Below are 21,377 nucleotides of genomic sequence, written 5' to 3'. Positions count from 1 at the left end.
TATTTCCGGTATGTATTACAGTATGCAAGCACTAGACACTACGCTGGAATAAGTAACCCACGATGCAATGCAGCGGTGACGACAACAACAACAACACAACAGACAACGAGGACCAATGCAGCTCTGGTCTAACGTTTAACGTTATAACGCTTCAATTTAAGTCTCTAACAGTAGCCGTTTAATTAACGTTAGTGTTTTTATTCCTCCAAATCTCAACTAGCGTTTTCTCTGGCTTGCTACTCCTCACGGGGCTCTCATGCTGTACTCTGTGGTATGCCAGGGGTAAGGCCTGCCTCCCCACACAGAAACAAAGAGTGACTGAAAAGGGGGTTCACGTGAGAGACACGAGGAAAACAAACAAGCATGCAAGTGGAAATTATCGAGGCCGGCAAAATTATTGAGCTCATTTTAATTTATCGTAAGATTAATTGATTTACTGATTATCGTGACAGGCCTAGTGACAATTTTTATTTACAAAAACTTTCTTGTGATCTTTTCTCGTTTTTTGTCATTTCAAGTGTATTTTTTTTTTTTTTTATCTGAAATGCATGTCTGGTGCGGTCACGTTTCACTAATATCAACAATTTCCCTAACTTTAGGTTGGAGACCTAAAGTACCTAAAATAAAAAAAGCAGAAAACTTCAGAAAGTTCCGCCCATCGTGTTTAACTTTAAATCTTTAAATGTTAAAGTTACACCTGAAAATGACAGCCAAAATACACAAGTTTGCTGATTTCACTTATATTAGAATAGTTGGTTGTGAATGCAGGAGGCAAAAATATCTAGTGAAGGGAAACACATCCACTTTTCTAAACTGCTCCACAAGACACATTTTTGACCACATACACACAACAATTTCACAAAGTGCTCACAAGACTCTCATAGTTCTACCATATCATTATTTGAGTGGAGGGAGAAGCATGATAATGTGAGATGAGCCTCAGCTAAAATCACTATCAAATCAACTCTCACAGTCCGTCACCAGGACCAACCTGGTTACCATCACCGTGGCAACCGAGATCAACTGGGCCAACTCAGAGAGAGACAGATTTATCAATGAGTCAGTTTAACACACACACACACACACACACACACAGACACACAGACACACACACAGCCATGCTTAAGTGTGCACTCACATGTACACAAACACAAACACACACAGTATATTTCCCAACATTTTAAATATATTTAACTATTATCTTTTCAATCATTCAAGCCAGGAACTCCATTCAAATATTTAAATGTTCCTTATCATCGATATACTGAGATTTATTGAATTTCTCAGTCTGATTCAGAGTATTTGATTCATTCTCACTGTAACATCTCTTCATACTCCAGCAGCTGCTTTTCAACACAAATTCAAGTCAGCATTGCACTTTGTCTCAAAGCTTATATTCTATTTTCAATGCTTAATTCTCACCAAACTATTACGAAACTTCATTCTCTTCAGACGAGACTTGAAATAAATTAAAGCCAATTCAGTTTGGCCTTAGCTTTTCTACAAACCTACATTATTTCACAGTTCTAAGATATTGTGGGCATTATCCAAAGTTTCCACAGCTAGCATTCCGCTTTTGGCTTCAGCTGGTCAACAGGTAGCATTCACAACCGCAAGTTCTTCAGAACTTGCCTTCTCTAGTTAAGATTAAACTGTCAATATCAGGGCGGTAAAGTAAGACCTAATCATTTTTGAACTGTTGATTGCATTGAATTTCCAGTTGCAACTCTATTTGTCTATAAGTGAGAATGTCTTCCTGTAACCTACCTGTGAGGAAGACTGTGTAGAGCTCTCTGATTGGACAGCCGTCACTGTGGCTGTTGGAGTGAAGATGAGCTGTGGGGACAGAGGAACAGCCCGGCCCAGGCTCCTGGCCACCTGCACCAGGTTACTCTGCTGGGCCTGGAAAAGCACATCACACACATAGTCAGTCAGAAAATGCTTTTAGGATAGGGTACGTCTGTCATCTCCAATAAAAAGGCAAAATAATGATAAAAGAATTACAGAAATAAAGAGTACAAAAACATAGAAAATGATGCTCACGGGAACCATCAAGCACACAAACGATTCTGTGAATTATTTCAAACTAAAATGATCCTCTTCATGTGTTTTTGACAGAATGTACAACAAGTTTGATCCCATTTCTTCCCATGACATTTATCTTTTGAATCTCCATCTTTAGAACAAAACAAACTTGTGCTACAGTTGGTTTGTCAATATATACTGACATTCTTTCAAACTTCTAATTGGCATGTGTGTAGAAAAAACAAGTGAGAGGACTATACCACAAATAAAAGCCATGGCAATCCATACTGACAAATGTTTTTTACAGTGTGCCAGAAGCATCACACAAATCTGACAATGCTTTGTACTTGCTCATAATGAGGTGGCAGGAACAGTCTGTGTGCCAGCTGCACGATGGATGGCAAATTACAGCTGACAAGTTGCCCACAACCAGCTGCACCAAAATAGACCAATAAAGACTCTCGTCCGTTCGAAAACAACTTAAGATTACCTCTGACCTCCCAAAAATGTTTCCTGAGCATTCACACACATTCAAGACATTCCCTTCTGTGTTTGCAATCAGCCCTCTGGGACCAGAGAGATTATCTTGACCACCTCCTCCCACGCCATTTACTATGGCAGAGCAAGCACACACACATATAACGCATGCATCCAATCCCACAACACACATTTAGAATGTGATTATTTATTCAAGCAGTATGTGTGTGAGGTTGTATTTATGCATATATGCACATTCGTGTTAATGTGCCAGTGGCTATGCTCCTTGTGTCCACAGTCTCACCATCTGTGCACGCAGGTACATCTGTGCCTGGCTGGCTGTGAGAGTGGGGCTGGATGGGCTGCCCAGCAGAACAGCCTGCTGGGATATACTGGTGGGGGTGGAACTAATACTCTGGGCCCGGCTGATCAGCTGAGCCGCCGCTGGGGACGTGGTCAGGTTGATCTACGGGGAGAAGATTAATAGGATAATAAGGTTATATACATTTTTGATGTCATTACTCCAGTAACCTTTAAAAAAAAAAATGTAAAATATAATATATTTATTATCCTTAAAAAAAAATAAAAATTGTAACCTCTATTTTTTAACCAAAAAAAAGATAGAGAGAAGAAGTACAGAGCACAGAGCTGCTAGTGTGGCGCCTAGTTTCCCCAAAGCATCCTGGTGCTGAAATCAATTTAGTTCCATGATAATCTAATGGACAAAGATAACTTAAACTCTACAGGCTCTTGGGAGACAGACCACACTCAACACTCAAAAATGCACTTACCGTAGCCTGAGCAGATCCTGTTTGCTGGGATGAAGTGCCGTTCTGTGAAGAGCTTTGCCGGCCTGCTGCGATACTGGCCTGTCTCGAGGCAAGAAAGAGAGAGAGGCGGAAGAGTGAGAGAAATTTAACATTTCCTGAAACATGTCTTGCAGGAGGTCAGCCATAACAGAATCATCTTAACACTGTGAAAATGATTCTTTCATGTGATGACTGTTTGCTGACCTGCTGTACAGCAGCCAGGCTCTGAAGCTGAGCGGTGCTGAGGCTGTGCTGCTGCTGGAGGGCTGCGGTTTGCAGCATCAGATGCTGCTGCTGAGCTGCATACATCTGCTGCAGGTACTGTGCTGCTGTGTTGGGCTGTCTGTGTAACGCCTGCTGGAATACCTGCACACAGCAACAGACACAAACAGAGCGGGTTGAGCTTACATAAATTAAATTTAGTCAGAGTACAAATTCACAGAAATTCAGAGATTCAGTTACATTGATGAACAACCACAGGTGACAGGTCTAAATCCTGCATGAAACATCAATACAGTTTTCCCCCCCTCTCTCTTCATCATCAAAACACACCTGCTTCACTCCCACACTAAAAAAGATGTCAGGGTAGCGTGCTGACACTGCCTTACTCTTCACATTGCAATGCTGTCTTCAAAACGTCCAACAGTTAGAAGATATGCTGGTGGCCCCTTCAAACCTCACTTCTCATATGAAAAGGCAAAATGTGAGCTCACACTGAAGTTACGGAGAGGAGCAGTGAACACAAAGTAACACTCGCAGCTCTTACACGCATATGTATTGGGAATACAAGGATGTGGGGCTATTTTTGGGTGACGTCTGTGCTGCTCTTGAATGTACTGGATGTTGCTGCGCCATGCTCTCCACCCTGCTGTTCTTAAATGATAGCTCACCACTGGAGGGGGGTCACCACTAGGTTTTGAGTTTGTGTTTGTTTTGCTATTTTTACTGTGTTTTGTCAGAATGAATTTGGAGCAAAAATATAAAAAAAATAATTAAGAGACCATTTTGTGTTTGAATCACACCGGCTGCAATGTTCGCCAACATGTTGACATTGCAATCCATGACTACACAGTAGTCATTACAACATTATTACATTAGTGTTCAGTACACATGGGTCAGATCACAACAGCCTTTATTTTCACCTCAACTATACATCTGTAGTATTTCCTGACAGTATCTCGCTGTTTAGCTGACAAAAATCTGTCCACAGGCTGACAGTAATATAAACATCTAGTGAAATACTCAAACATATAGTTTTTATTGCAGGAGACACAATCGTTTTATCATATTTCTGATTTATATGAAATGCAAATTAAAGGGGCCATTTATTTATTTTTATGTATTTACTGTATTATTCAATTTAATTACACAACAAGTAACACAATCAGATCCTAATCACAGCTGGGTTGAAATAGGCTTTGTATCATTACAAATTAAACTCAATCATGTTTGTAATAGTTCATCGACTGTTAATCTACTTAAGTATCATATACATAAGTATAAATAAAACTCAATCATTGCCTGCAAGAAAAGTCAAAAATTCCTTGACCCAATTATAACAGAGCTACACCTCCAAGCCATTTAAAATGACTGTCCTCACCCTTCACCTCTGAAAGTGCCCTCAGCCTTGTTGCCAGGTAACCAGAGAGGATGTTGACCTGGGGTTCGTGGTGTCACGGAACCATCCGGACCCACAACTCTTGGAATGAGGGTGAAATTAGCAGAGACGCACAGCAAACATGCATTCAGCTCTCATTGACCATAAATGACCAGTGGCCCTTTAAGCCTGGTGACAATACTGTTTGCCTTTGAACTGTCAGCAGGCTGACTTGAAGAAAAGAGGAGCTGAATGTAACAAAAACCATGCTGTCAAAGCATCAGCGCTGAAGGTTGCGTGGACCTTATTCAGGGAGAGGTTAATCCTGTGTAGAGGCTTATCCCCGGGTCAAAGGGTCAAGAGCACTAAAGCACAGAAAGCATTCCTTCCATCAAATCAGACACACCCTGTGTGTATTGACCATTTATTTGAGTTTCCTCCATCGGTATTTAGCTCAGGAAGACGAACGCCTTTTATTTCACTCATTTACTGAGCAAAAGAATCATCAAGCACAAGCTTAAGAGAATGACCGAGGCCTGTATGTTGTTTTTTTCACACCAACAGAGGGCAGCAGTGAAACATAAAGTAACTCAACTTCTGAGCATGAAGATTGTTCTTGTGGTTTAAGTGTGCCTGCATGTAGTAATGCCCCGGCTTCACATCAAGCCAACTCACCTGCACTGTTTGTCGGTCAGGTATCCCACTGTAAACAGATATCTGAGGCACTGCCTGTCTTCCTGTTGTTGTGCTACTCGTAGTACTGCTAGTGTTACTACCACCACTGCTGCTGCTACTACTATGACCACTGATAGCAGAAGTGGTAGCAGTAGTAGTAGTAGCATTAGAGGTACTACTACTGCTGGCAGCTGTGGTGCTGGAGGTGGAGGAGGTGGTGGTGGTGGTCCCGGTGCTGTTGGCCGCGGAGGCAGGGGCCCCTGGCTCGCTCTCCATGGTGCCCTCTGCTCTTCTCACCTTTGACCCGCGGCTCTTTTGAATGGCTCTCCTGTGCCTGAAGAGGGAAGAAGGAGAGCACATGAGAAAAAAAGGGCACAATATCCCCCTTCTTTACCCCAAACCAAAGAAAATAAAAGGTTTCAAGATGGGAAACTCCAACAGTCAAGGAAAGAAACATCTGTAGGAGAGACAAAAATATGTACAGCTCAACGTCAAGGAAATGTGAGTTCAGCAAAACATCAATTCATCTGATGCGATAATGAAATCATACCGGAAGAGGAAGTGAGTGCGAGTGTGTCAGGGATAAAACATCTAGAGGAACTGCAACTGAAGATTATTTTCATCATCAGTGAATCTGCTGATGGTCTGATTTGTCCATCAAAAGATATTCAGTTTAATATCATATATAACAAAGAGAAGCTCCTTTGGGACGCTGGAATCAGAGAGTGTTTTGCCGTTTTTGCTTGAAAAATGACTAAAACGACCATTGATTCAATTTCAAGTTCAGCCTTTTTTTACCAGGCTCAGAAATCAGTCTGACCAAGCAAACAAAGCTTCCATTTCTGCTCTTTGAACAAGGAAACACCCGAAGTCTTATTCAGACCAAATCAGGGTCACAGTGACAAATAAAATAGACGCTGTCAATGCAAGACAAAGAAAGACACATGCAGAAAAACTCAGCAGTCCACCTAATTGCTCTGAGTTTCTATTATGCTTCATGGTGCCTCAAACAACATTGTGCTGCCAGAAGACTGCAAAAGAGTATTTGCTCCTACGACTGGAAAAAGAAGACAGGTGCTATCCAGGCGGAGTTCAAGGCTGAAATGATAATTCTCTCCCAGTTGCGTCCTCCCACACTGCCACACAACCATGATCTGAAGGAGGTGAAATCTGTGTGTTTTGTAGCATAATAGCCATCTACTTATTGTTGTTGTTGGGTCATGTTATAATATAGCAATGTCCTTGTTTAGTTGTTTAAGAGAGAAGCATTGTGTGTCTTTCTGTCCAAAGCTTGGACTTTATGGGTATTCACACATTTAACAAATGTTAAATGCAAATGGGCTCATTGTTGTGAATGTGCAAAGTTCTGCATTACACAAATCAGCAATAGGACTCAGTAGGATCAGCTGGGAAAATGAATGATTCTTTTGAAGACTGTTTATTTTGCATACACAGAAATATTATCATCTAAAATCAGGAGCCTATTCAAATAAACTACCCCTACACTGTTCCGAGAACACAGGCGGAACAGAAACACAATACAAACGTGTCTGACTTCATTCTTTCAAAACAAAAAGTGAGGCATGGCAGAACAAAGCTGGTTAGAGAGGCATATGAAAATGCTATTCATAAAGCTAATGAAATCCAGTGAGTTTTGCATAAAAAAGGCGCAGTGTCTGCTGGCTAAGAACCCTAATTCATATCTTACACACTGGAGTGTTTCATATAAACAAGAAAACTCGCATTTGTTGAAAGTTAATTGGGAAGGCAGCAGAGGCTGTTCTAAATATGACTGAAACACCCCAGACTGTGATACAAACACATAAATGAATTTAACATGAGAATCAGCCCAATTATTGCCCAAACTCTGATCAGTCTTCTTCTTGACAATAAAGCTTTGAGTGATTGACTGATTGATTGATTGATTCTTATAACGATCAGCTAATGGATAAGTACTGTGTCAAAAGCCATGTTTATGTGACATACAGCATCTCAGACTTCTGACTAAATTTCCTTGCATCAGTCATGAGCATGGAAGAGAAAAGAGCGAATGATTAAGCCCCCTTCAGTAAAAGCCATTTTAACGATGGTCCCCTGGTGCTCTACTATCCATTAGCACAGACGGAGGAAGGTTCAAGGCTCTCCAGGCAGACGAGATGGAGGGGGCCCTCAGCATGACAGGTGATAAGATGAGATGAGGAAGGGAGGAGAGACAGGATGCTTCCTCTGTGAAGTTTTGTTGAAAGAATACGAAGAAAGTTCAGAAGCCACTGACGAAGCAGAGCTCTAATAGAAGAACATCGAGAACTTGAGAAGCTAGTTGTGTAGAGGAGGGGGTGGGATTCAAACGGCATGACAGCTGATGTAACAGAGCTGAAAAGAGAGGCCAAAATGGGGAGGATGGAATTTCTAGCCTTGAGGTTAGAGGTGTGTGCATTAAGTTATAGAGGGGGAGTGGGCTGGAAGGGGACAAGAACGAGCGAGGGGTGAAGGGGCGAGTGAGCAGGTTGAGGATTTCAAACAGCTTGGCGTGGAAAGAGGGCTTGATGGAAGTAATTAAATAAGAAGCGAAGCTGCTGCCATGCCGCAATTGTTAAGCTATTTCCTCCTCCTTCTCATTATTCTTTTGAACGGATTAGGGGCCAAAGCACAGCTCTATAGCCCACTTATGCTCCAAAGCAGGCTTGGAAACAAACTGCAATCTGACTAAACCATATGCTGCTCCTTGAAATGGCAAAAGCAGAAGTGCAATAAATATCTGAGTAAACAAATCAGTCCCTGAATGAGAAAAAGGATGGAAAAAGGACTCCCTGTGCTTTGAAATACAACTTTAGATGCTATGAATAAGGCAGTTAGTCATCACAGAGCTGGGTGATATGGCCTTAAAATAATAAAGCAATATTTTAAGTGATACAAAGAATATTTTGTTATTGTGAAATATTCTCTTGTTGAACTTAATAAATGCCAGGACAGGGCAACAAAATCAAATATGAGGATATGTTTAACCAAATACCTTGAGATCAACATTGCGTCAATATATTCTATAGATGACTTTGGATGTACTTAGATTTGTGGATATTTTGACAAAGTTGGTAAAAGCATTTATTAGAACAAGTCGAACGACCATGTAATTCAGAAAACATTTCACTGTAATGCAGCCTTCAAAATCAGGACAAGACAACTGTTAAGTCATATCACAATATATAAGGATATCCAAAATCTGAGAAAACAATCATTCAATATCCATATTTTGCCCAGTCCAAGTTCATCCTTTGTATTTCAGTTAAAATGCATTGACATGCACAACAGAAGAAAACTTGTGGACAGTATGCTCTAACCAGGAATGTCTGGGGTCATTAATTATATGAGAGAAATCTTAATAAAACATGAAACACCAAACCCAGCCACAAAATCCCTGTAAAGGGAGACTGACAGACATTTTCAATTTAGCAAAAACATAAGAATTGTAAATGTTCCAAAACAAAGGAACCACACATTTGCATTCGGCACTGCCTGTAGTGAATTTAAACATTTCATCTCTACATAATTGTGGCTGTGAAAAAGCGGAAATTTTGTCAGGCAGAGTGGTTTTCTGGTTGTAAACAAAGCACTGCCGCTGCCAAAGCCTGCCTGCCTGCCTGTACGCAGTCATTAGCCTACATCCCAGAGTCTCCTTCACCTCATGTGTGGAGAGGGGAGGGAATCCCCTCTGGTAATGATGCCTTCAGACCCTGTCTTTCTGAGAGGAGTCACCCATCCATCAGTGAAGGGGGTGCGAATGGGATCACCCCCCACTCAAATCCTTAACCCCACTTCCACGTCTACAAGCTCCGATTTGATTTGGAGAAAAAACGTGGTACCCATGAAAAGTGGGGGAGCCAGTGTGTTTGAGAGCACATCAAAGCAGCGCCAGCAGCCTGTAATACATCGCAAAGAGCTGGTCAACACCATAACAGCACAATTTCAACTATTTGCGCCCCTCAAAAGAGAGCATATTGATCGACTCAGCTGGCATAACAAGACCGCAAGACCCGACCGTCAGATTTGTGTCTAGAGGATTTGCATAGCCCGCAGGAAGATGAGAGCTGTTAAGAGACTGTCAGACAGACTGGCTGTCTCTACAGAGCTTAGATCACTATGAGAGAGTGCTGGAGCCTCCATCAGTGTCCGTCCGTTAGTCTGCACATAGGAAAACTCAGATGACCCACATTAAAAAATACCACAAGAATGCACGTGTCAGCTGCACAAATCGATTGATGTGTGATAATGGCTCTAAGAGCCCACAGAGAGATATACGTTGTGTGTATGTTTGTGTGTGTGTGTGTGTGTGTGTGTGCGTGTGTGTGGAGAGGTACTCCGCTGCTGAGACAAAGCCCCCTAACCCTGATGCTCCTACCTCCTCCGGCCCCCCCAACGCGATGCAGGGGTATGATGCCCCATCCCCCGGGAGCGTGCTGTCCTCCTGCAGGATGTTGCTCTTCTTTGTCTGCCTCACTGAGTGGCTGGCTGGGTTGCTGACTGACTGAATGAGTGAGCGTGTGCGAGTGTGTTTCTGTGCTATATCCGAACCCCCAGCCCCTCTTGTCTACCCCCAACTCAAAGCGAGCTTGTCGTCCCAGCATCAACACCCCACTCCACCAACCAGGCCGCGGCCTGCCTCCTGATTATGTGGTATCCTAGCGACAGCCAACGGGGTGCCTATGGAATCCCCGTGCAGAGCGGCGTGCTGATTGGACAACAGGATCCCCTCTAATGAAGATGATGGTAATGATTTTACTCCGTCTCTCCCCTCCCCCTCTGCTGCTGCCTGAATACTGAATTTTTTTAAGGATGCATAGACCCTCCAAAATAAGGTGGACTGTGATCATAACCTATATCTTTTTTTTTGTGCTAGTGAGGTCATTCATTAAAATGACAGCTCAGACAATCTCTTTATTTTGCTTAGTCCAAGTCTGGAAAGTTAAAATCTGAAGGCTACATTTCAATTTCAGTGCCTCAATTTTAAAGACAGCATCATTTTCACCAATAACTGGCAGCTCTGAGTGGCCCAATTTTGTATCATGACAAGGACTATGGGCCCAGACTGAACATCTAACCCATTATCTTACTAGCAGGACAGTATCATCATCAATTTTGTGACACTGAAGTTAGAGAGTAAAAAAATCCATCAAGACACCTATTACCCAGTGACTGCCCGTTATGAGAAGCCCTGGTAGATTACATCTTTACCACAATTTGCCCTAATCTTGCTAAAACTGCACCATTAAAGCCCTAACTCAACTAATTGCATAAATCAGAATTTGAGGGGCAAGCCAAGTCGCACCAGGATAGTGTCAAACCACCTATTTATAGCAGTTATGGAAATTAAATGCAAAACAATAGGATTAGAAAATTGCGAGCCCGTCATAAAAGTGAAATGGGATAGGTTTGCAGTTGAATTCAAACCTCTCTTTAATGACAACAGGATTCATTTATGTGGAATAGGGAAGATAAAACCAGATGATAATGGCATGCTTATGGTCTGCCCCACCACATTAACACGCCACCCAACTGTCTGGCTGTATGAAATGTTGCCATATGAATCGTTTGCTGGCGCAATGTGGTATTGATTGGGGCCAACCATGCGTGAACCTCATTGATTATTATCTTCACATTAGCATATAGATTAGCTGGTGAAGGAGCCAAAAAAAGCAAGCCTCCAGTCTCACACTTGGCTAACAGAGCTGTGCAGCAGATGGGGGTCAAAATAGGGAAAGAACAGGGTGGCTTAGTTTAATATGAGCTTCTTGATGATGGACCTCAACATCTGAAAACCAATACTGCCAAACTGCGATGAGATACTAGAATAAACAGAGAGAGGTCACACTTAAGTGAGGCATGAGGGGTGGTCCAGTGAGGGGCTTAAAAACAAACAAACTCCGCCTTTTGTTTGAAGGGCATTCAAGCTCATTATCAATAACAAAAAATGTTGATGCCTAACAAGCTCTTTATGGTAGAGGTATAAAAATAAATGATCTAGGCACCATATGAGCCATGCTTTTAGATTCCAACATCAAAGACACTGCCAGCCAACGCACTTAAAAGTTTGTATGAAAATATACCAAACCCATACTCATTAAGATTAATCTGAAAGGTTTAAATAAACCAAAATTATTTTAATTGACATGAGTCACCAAAGAACATATTGTACAGAAATAAAATGTTTGTTTTTTATCCTTTATGGGACTGAATATATTCATTGGATGCATGTGGACTGTTTTCAATTATTTTTGGTGCCTATTTATATCATGCAGGAGAAATGGAGCATCTGCCTGCCAGACTGTGTGCTTAAGAAGGCTGAAATGTTTTAAGCACTACAGTACTTCATTATAATTCTGCTTTGTCCCACTTTTTACCTTTAACGAAAAATTGCAGCTTCTGTGATTTGGAATATTGCATTTGGCCATAGTTTGATTTTAATGATATTTTAATAAATTGTTCAGCCCTAGCCCATACCTCTTTAATTCATGAACTTTTACATACAGTTTCATGATTACCAAAAAAAAAAAGTTATTTAATATTTTACCATTTTATTTTTATACACCTGCTTTATTCAGTCTTTCTAAAGTGTGAAATTTCTATTCTAAAAAGGAGCTACTATAAGCAAACCCATTTACCCTCAGGGATCAACAACGAATTACTGATTCTGACAGTCCGTGAAGGAGGCTGTCATTTCTGCAATGTGTGAATAAACTGGGTATAAAAAAATAAATGAATCGATTTTCCAGTTCAAATCGATCTTCATTTGAATGATCCAACAATTATTAATACAATTTTGAAATAGATCTTTCAGTATAGTCCCTGGATCCTGTAGATGAGGGTCAGGGTCTGAAATTAACCGCTGCCAAACACCAAATCCAAGTAAATTTTCAGTTTGGCAATTACTTCTCTAGAGAGACTTGAATGCACCTTGTGAACTCATAAGTTTATACTCGAATGACTTAAAAAAAAAAAAGTGTTTTAAAACAGGAAAGATTCTATTTTTTTCACCTATTTTTTCTTCATTGAAAGAGATTTTCCTACTTTGCCATTACTTTATCGATCTTTCACTGCAGGGCATTAAATAATTGGATGCCAAAATCATAACAGTATCAAATCCATTTCTCCATAGGCAGATTTTGACCACACATCTCTGGAACCATTGAATTAAATTCTTTATATAAACATCAATATTTTTAATGCACCAGATTACAGGGTTGACATTACTTTTCTCAGAATATCTCTCATTTTCAAGCTACGTTAGTATTGCAAATGAAATATCCCTAAGTGACATGTAATTTAATTGAATCCGAATCTAATCGCCATATCAGTTGTGATAGCAACCTCTACACACATGCAAAAATAACTGTGCCCATCCGAAACCAAAACAGTTAAACGATGGACAGAACAATCTAATTAATAGTCAGTAATTGGTCCTAACCCCTCATATGTGAGGAGTTGGCATTTTCTTTTTAATATTTTATGTAATTTTATGTAATTTTTAACTGTTTCATGGGCAAAACAAGCAATTCAAATCCAGTTTTTGGTATTTTAATAAACACATTTTTTAAATTGACAATATAATTGTCAGACCGCAGGCCTGAAAGAATAATTAATAGCTTAGGTTCATTGTAGAAATCATGCTGAGCTACCCATATCTAAATCTGACCAATAAATCTTAATGGTAAAAATCAGCTTTCCCATCTTGTGCCCTACAAAAGCAGCATTTCCTTGGCGATACTGGGGTCATCCCCTGAGGGTGATGGCGGCTGATGGGTCTTGTCCAAACAGAGTAAGCAGGGCACTGCCTTTGTTAGGGTATGTAAGACAGAGATACCCTCTGATCCCGAGGCAAGATTGGTCGGGTAGCCGTAATTGAGCCATCCGACTCAGACGGACCTTGCCTTCCACAGCTGAGTAGACCAGCACAAAGCGACCCTGGCTGCTTTCCAGGTTAAGTGTGCTGATCGTGTGTGAGCCATACCAGCACACACAGACTTGTGCTGTGAAGATGCAAAACACTTTCACTTGCCTCTCCCCAGCAGACTATGGTCTTTTTCTGCTCAGTTTTATTTAGTAAAGCCAGAACATGTAACGTGCAGATTGCTCCATGAGATGCTAAAATGAGTTTGGTTATTGACTCTCGTAATAAACATAGGAGAAGTAGACAGAGAAGCACACAGTGGCAGACTGAGAGGGGGCAGCAGAATGACAGATAAATTAAAGATTCTCCCTCTGATCTATAAATACCACAGTGAAATACTTCTGGCAAAGCCTACAGATTAGCAAGGCACTTCAATCCAGCCTCTTCTATCAAAGCAGTCTCTGAGGCATCACTCTCAGGATTCGATCACACCAAGAGTAAAAAAAAATAGGTCAGGTATGAGCCGAGATGAGCAGCAGCACAGAAAAATGTAGTGCTTTGCTGCTTTCATCAGAAACAAGTGCTTCAAATTTCTATCAACGGCAGCAGTGGACCAGCCAGACATCTAAAAGTTAATATAATCCAGAAGGATAACAGAGAAGCCTCTGGGTCACTGGAGACCCATAACTTTCAAGCAGCTTAGAGAAACTAATTGTGAGATCTGCAAGGATGTATGTCTTTATTACCTTTTTATGGACTAGATGACTGTACCCAGCATGACATAGTCTTGCTATTTAATGGGGTTAAAATGGAGTCACTTAAATTCTCTCTTTTCCCCTGATGAAAGGCTTTCTTCTCATTTGCACAAATAGTATTTCTATGGCACACCCTGATAGTGGGATCCTGATCCTGACCTCACTGCTGAGTCTGTTACGTCACATTAAAGCAGATGCAGAGTACAATCTCATAATCTGTACATTTATTCCCAGAGAAGCATGCAAAGGTCATCACTGGGTCAGAGTCGTCTTTGACCTGATGTGACATTTTGTAGGATGTGTTGCGCTATTCAGTTTACTGCAATAACAAAAGCCTTTGAAGTAATTAAAGTTTAAAAATAATTAAATCTTTGACTGACACAAATTAGTGGATGATCCTTTTTGCCGATCAAGATATTCTCTAATTCAATGTAATCCCACAATGACTGTAACTGTGCGGCTTGGTGCAGATGCATATAAACGCACAATATGTCATTTCTGCCAAAGAGACAACAAAGAACAAAAAATGACAAAGAGACAACAAAGAACAAAAAATGACTGCAGTGTGTTGTCCGGAGTGGGGAGCATAGCCTCTGCTCAGAGCCAGCCAGCTCTAAAGGAATAAACACCTAGTCACATTGGTATCTACTCGGATTTGGGCCTCAGAGAACACATTTTAACTTTTGTGATTAAGAAATGGCTTTATCTTCACTCCTGTTTATCAACTTGACTGCAGCAGCGATCAAAGGAGCTGATTTCCGTTATGTACTGTAATGCTGACTAGAGGGGAAATTAACTTCACTACATCGACATGTTACAGAGGGGAGAGGGGAAAAAGAAGAGCGAGAACTGGAGTCTTTGGTGAGTGCTGTGTTTAGTGAGTGGTCGACCTGAATTCAAAACACATATACACATTCTCAGTGCATGGCATTGCTCACTAGCTCGCTGCTGATATACAGTATTGTTATCTGGCTGGTAGGGGCAAAAACCCACTACACAACCACCATTGCTGATGTAAATCTATTTGATGTCACTTGGGAACCAATGTTCACAGACGAGGCAATGTTTTAGTGTCATTCACAATACATCTGATCTCATTCACGGACTTCTTTCCTCACTCTCCCGCGAGTTATAGCAACAAGCGACAAAATTTAACGCACCCTCAATTTAAGTAATTTTATGGATTACTCTGCGTTTGAACATTGCTGGAAAACATTTGGGATAATGTAGGTACAAAATTCAGCAAGGTCTAGTAATCCTTTGATATTCTAATGCAGAAATGTTATGTATCATCTTGAAAACTGATTTGCTTCACTGCCTTATTTGTGCATATATTGAAGATAAACACAACCGTTTTGAAAGGGCCTGCAATCCCTTGATGGGATGAAAACAGATTACTTCATTATAAAAGCAGAAAAAATTATATTTGTTCAAGTAAATATATTTCCAAACATCTCTGTTCTAGCATCTTTTCTGCAGGTTGATATTTGAAAAGCGTCTCTGTATCATGCTGACTGTCAAATGGTTTACTGACATCAAGCTATTTATGCAACAAAGGGCAATTCTGCTCCCTTCAGTCATCACAATTGGTGCACAGTTGGATGTTGACTTGACAAAGCTGGCAGTGTCACATTTAAACAAAAATAGATGAACACACTTATGCACTTACAATTGAAAATTGGCTGTCAACTTATAAAACTTTGCCACAACATTATCAAGCCTTTTTATAAAAAGGAGCCTGATACTCACATAAAATCTAAGCAATTATCTCCTGACGCCATGCACAACTACTGACAACCTTAATGCGACCACAAATGGAAACACTGGCTGCTGCTGTGACTGAAACTGGCAGCGAGTATATTGCCTATGAAAGCATGCCCAGGTATGCTGCTTTCACTCAAGAAAAAGTTCAGTCCAACTATTTCGGCTGACCGAACACGTCAAGCCTCTCTGATTCAGATCATGATTATATCCAACAGATGCAGTCCAAAAGCCAAGTGAATGTGCAGTGGCTACATATGAGGGAGCATTGGGGCTATCTCACATGTAAATCATCATATGCCTAAACAAAACACGATATTGATGTGTGGCTCTCACCTCTCCTAAAACAAACAAATCAACATTTTCATAACACTCACATTAATAGCACAGAACAATTTGTCTGAATCACAGCCTATGCACTACATCAGGTGTCAGCTAAGAATAGATGTGCACATTTTTCTGGCTGTGTGATCTCAGGTTTAAAAGGAGTCCGTCTACTCGATAATAACAGTGTGCCACGCTTTTAAGTGGACAAAGCGAGCAGCCACCTGCATTAACCCGAGTAGCCTTGAAGGAAATCTATTAGCTTTTCACTGAGGGTGTTGCCGTTTTTCTTCTTGAAATAAGCAAATTACTGGGCATGATCTGACCCTTTTGAGAATGCAGATAATATGAGGAAGGGGTGTGTACCATATGCAACAACTGTAGATGCCTGGGAGCTGGGACCGAATTGACTTTAGGCAAAGAATAGTGGCATTGTGAGTCTGTCTGAATGAAATATGCCTAATGGATTCATTGCATTGTAGCCTGATTAAATCCAATATCTAAGGATGTGGGTATAAGGTTGGCATGTGTAGGTGGGAGTGGTATTATCCCAATAACAGCGGTTGATATTCATATAAACATTACATTAAATATGTCTGTGACAGTCCTTGCGCAGTTGTTAATCAGGCAAGAACAATATAAAATAAAAATATGATGCAGACAACAGCTGATAAAATCATTTGTGAAAAGTGAATCTTTCTTGTTTTCTTTGACATACAGTTAATGTCCAAAAGTCTGACACAACATTGATTTATATTGTCTAATACTCTCTCTTAAACTAGTAAATACTCAGAAAGTTTGAGGATCTGGAAAGTAGATAGACCGGTCATAAGCACAAACGTTATTCTGAACTAAGATAGCCTTTCTAAGCATCAAATGATGGCTTCACTAAAGGTTTCCTAGGGGGCAGCACAGGCAGACCCAACATGACAACACCATCATAAGATCAATACATCGATTTTAGTTCCCTGAGAGACAGAAAACTTCATCAGATACAGAATCTGCTAAAGGCAGACCAACAAGACTGCTATCAGAAAAGTACTGCCAAAAGAGACAATCTGACAGCTTTGAGCTTCCAGTTAAAAATCATGACATTGTTTACATTTTCAAAGACAAAACTGGCAGGTATAGGACACCATTTTTTTAGTGGCAGTCACCAACATACAAATACAACCATAAAAACAGACATTGTTGGGGGGATTAGCTTTTAACTATGGCGTTGTTTTGAACACATTCGGGTCACTGGAGGGCCATGGCCTCAGACTCCAGTGGAGTGGAGAGGTGCTGCTGTCCTCGGCGACGACCTACACTTGTCAAAATAACTCCTCCTCTGTGCTAAAGGTCGTGACCTGTGGGGACCAGAGTTCCTGAAGAAAACACTTGGCTAACTTTGGCCAACACTTTTAAAAAAAATGTGCAGAGGCAAGGACGGGACAAACGAAGAAGCCATTACTGTCCAGAACATTCAATTAACACGATTTTCTCATGCACTGATTTCCATTCATAGCAAATTTTTCATGGATTCCTTTACAACACTGGCTAACATTAGCGCTAACTTGGGGTTTGTTATTCGTCACCATGCTGCTGCTGTTTTCTTCACTAGCATACAGAGGGCTCTGCAAGCTAAAGTTAGCCGTTGAACTAACGTCAACATTAGCAACAGCGAGGCTACAGACAAGCGCTGCTGTCTTTGCTGCTGTTTTGGGGCCCCGAGAGGACGTTAGCTACTGCGACCGAGTTACCTCATGCGTTCCGACACACAACACAAACACACACGGTGACCGACCCCTCGTAACCCACCGTGACACCCCGTGACAAGGAGCGAGCTGGACGTCGCCTTACCGTTAAGCGTAGACCCTTGTATGCTGGCTCCTCTCTCTGTCCGCTCTCGCTCGCTGTTTTTCCTGATATTCTACACCATTTCTGGCTGGTGGCTCGCTGTATCCGTCAGGCTGAGCTCGGAGCAGACCAGCAACAGCGAAAGAGCAGAGCAGGGGCGGGCCGAGGCAACTCTTTTCATTTGCATTCCGAACTGGTAACGTGACACGATTCTGACCAATGAGAACACAGTATGGTGCTTAAACCCCGCCCCATCTGCTGTCAATCAACAGCCGCTCCTCTCCCTCCGCCCCCTCTTCCCCCGTGCGCCTGTCAGGTGGCGACCGCTGTCTTTATCTCCATGGCAACAAAAGGGCTTTAACCCTGAAGTCGTGGTCTGTCAGCGCTGAAACTTCGCTAAACTTGTGGTTTAGCCTACAAAACTCAGCTCAGGGACTAATAATGATTCAGATAATTACTTAACAGTGTTAAAGACGGGCCACAAAGTCTTAAAGGTATGTGACACTTTATAAAGGCGTGTAGGTCGTAGTCTTAAAACCAGGAAATCAGCATTTTTTTGATCACATCCGGTTCCCTCGTCTCAAAGTCAATTCATTTTCTGAATCGGTTTTCAATTAAATATCTAAAATAAGGTCTGTGGTTACATCAATTTAATGTCCAACAATTAAATTATATCCCACTTACCTGTATTAAAACGTTGCGACTGTACTTTGATCAATTCAAAGAAAACGTTTATATTCATTGTGTAGTCAGATGCTTAATGGTGTGATTTTGAAGTCACGCAGCCGTAGTGTAGTCTGTTTATAGCATAACATGAGCTTTTTATTTCTAAAATCACAAAGTGGTGTTCATCTGTGAAGATTATTGTGCTTTGTATTATCATCTCATTAATATTGTAAATGTTTGACACTCTGTGTTTGAATTTATTCTCCAAAAACTACAAAGTGCCCCTTTAAAGGGACTTTTTCCTCGTCTGAACTTAGAGTGAGATTGTCTATATTTGAACTATATTTGGAAAATCTTTGCTTAAACTACACTTCACAAACACATGGGAAAACCTAACTTTTTCCTTCTTTTTTCTAATGGTGTGAACATGTGATATATCATAACAGATACACAACATTTACATTTTCCTCAGACCAGTGACCTGCAAAAAGCAACAGAAGTATTAAATACCCTGCCGCCAATACCTACCCCTAGTTAGTCAGTTTCAGTAAGTATATATGGTACATTTTTAAATTCTGACAAAGGAAACAAAAAGAAGGAAATGTAAATGTGTTATTAATATTTAATGATGCAATTTAAAGTTTGTATTAACAGTTTCGTTTGCATATTTTGCATATCTAACTCAGACTCTTGTAATATTTAGACAATTGTGCATTATGTTTTCTAGTGAAATTTGTTTTATTTATGAGCTTTTAATCACAAATCACTAGTCAAAGATTTGCATAATTCATTGGTGTCATTCCCTATAAACACAATCTTCCCTATTCACATAGAAGAAATCCGTCTCTCTGCTAATATTTTATTGCTATGTTGAAAATGATTCTCGTGTTTCAGTTGTGCTGGTCTTCACTGTCCATCATTTTTTCTAAAATGTGCTACAAAACAGTATCCGAAATGAACAGCGTATCTGGATGGAAATGGCCGAGCATAGTAATAAAGTAAAGAGCAATAGATTACTAATGTCTTAGTGAGCCGCTTTTGTGTTGCCTGCAATATGAGCAGGGAGTGCATTCAACTGCCTGCAAATACTGAATAATTGATCAGAATATGACTTATTTGGTTGGCCCCTGAGTTAATTATCTGGTCTTTCATAGCTCCCTTGATACCTCGCTCACAGCATCAGTATGAACACAGTATCATTTCAGAAACTTGGTTAATCCCCACAGACATATTACAGGGCTGGCAGCCAGGCCCACTGTGTGATATTAATGTAGTAGTGGACGTATCACTGAATTCAAAAAGCGCTGGGCCGGAGCATACCTTCAAAGTGGTGTTTACACAATGTCACGGGCCAGATGTAATGGTGTGTAGATAATACATGAGCATCTTAATAGAATATTTATGCGGGCTCCCGTTCAGCTTGGTTGATCCTCCGTCTCGACAAAGTCAGTGGATGCAGCGGTATGTTCCCTGTCCCTGTTTCTACGGTGCTGCTCACCAAATAAAACAGCATAAAAGAAGAAAGCGTCTTGCCGTGACAAAGATTTTTGGCACTGGAGTTGGTAGGGGAGGCTTTTGGCCCAAAATACACAAATACAGGGCAGTCCTTTTACTGTTTTATACCAAACCCACAGACAAAGAGACATTAGGTTACGCAAAACTTTAAAAAGCGATGCTCATGAAAGGACATTTTTGAATGTGTTTCACCATACCAACCCTCTCTGCCTCTCTGGTCGTGTGGTAGCAGTCTAACCCAGTTCTGTCCAACCCAATTGCCAGAACAAATGTTGTACAGTTCTGTAAACTAGGAATATGTTGAAACTTTACATTTCTTTATGATGTTTCACTTATGTTTCATGAGGTTTTGTTTCTATTTCATGTTGTGCGTGTGCTCTACTTAGGTTTTGGCACAAAAAACACTTGGTTGAGGTCAGGAAAATATCATGGTTTGGCTTCAAATACATGTTTTGGTCAGCACAAACATCTTTATCCCAAGATCTCCTCAAAAACATCTGGTTTTGTTGCCACAACCACTGCTGGATTTCTTGACATTGCAATTTTATATTGCATTTTTGTTTTATCTTGTAAAAAATGTTGTCTTGATGCACTAATTAGGGTAAGGAACTAAAACCTACGTGTTTAGGGTTGGGAAAACATCCTGTTTTGGCTTAAAATGCCTGTTTTGCTCACCACAAACATGGCTGGAGTTTTTTTCCTGACCTCTTTAAAAACATCCAGTGGTTTCTTGCCTGTAACTCCACCACCTTCAACCCCACCTTCCAACAGTGGTGAAATGGTGACTGGCCAGCCAACCATCACCAAAGTCACACAAAACATGAAGTATAAACACACAGGATAGTTTTATGTTCCACGTAAATGGAACAAATGTATATATGCAGTTACTTTAAGATTGGGTAATGTTTAGTAATCTTTTTAGAAAATCTAGATTAGATTTCATGACTGAATAAACTGAAAAGAGAAAAAAAAGAGAAATTAAGCTTAAAGGACAATCCAATTTCATACTGTTTTACTTACCTACTTACTCACTGTTTATATGTGGTGGACCC

At 40.7% G+C, this 21,377-nt stretch overlaps 1 protein-coding gene across 2 annotated transcripts in view; it reads right to left on the bottom strand.

The window, feature by feature from the left end:
• The window catches only part of phc2b (polyhomeotic homolog 2b (Drosophila)), a 41,007-nt gene extending 22,695 nt beyond the window's left edge, over positions 1 to 18,312 (bottom strand). The window contains exons 1-6 of one of the 2 annotated variants that reach the window (XM_030420877.1): positions 18,148 to 18,312; positions 5,584 to 5,917; positions 3,516 to 3,677; positions 3,294 to 3,371; positions 2,807 to 2,968; positions 1,768 to 1,902 (exon numbers count right to left, since the gene is read on the bottom strand). In XM_030420877.1, coding sequence (XP_030276737.1) covers positions 1,768 to 1,902; positions 2,807 to 2,968; positions 3,294 to 3,371; positions 3,516 to 3,677; positions 5,584 to 5,859 — 813 coding nt within the window. In that variant the 5' untranslated portion in view covers positions 5,860 to 5,917; positions 18,148 to 18,312. Of the gene's footprint in view, positions 1 to 1,767; positions 1,903 to 2,806; positions 2,969 to 3,293; positions 3,372 to 3,515; positions 3,678 to 5,583; positions 5,918 to 9,979; positions 10,201 to 18,147 lie in introns of those variants that run through there. The other variant, XM_030420876.1, reaches the window with a different exon arrangement.
• Positions 18,313 to 21,377: the final 3,065 nt, after the last annotated feature.

Source organism: Sparus aurata, chromosome 6 (assembly GCF_900880675.1).
Source record: "Sparus aurata chromosome 6, fSpaAur1.1, whole genome shotgun sequence".
Lineage (NCBI taxonomy): Eukaryota > Metazoa > Chordata > Actinopteri > Spariformes > Sparidae > Sparus > Sparus aurata.
Note: the sequence above shows the minus strand (reverse complement) of the source record. Positions and strands in the feature narration are given on the sequence as shown.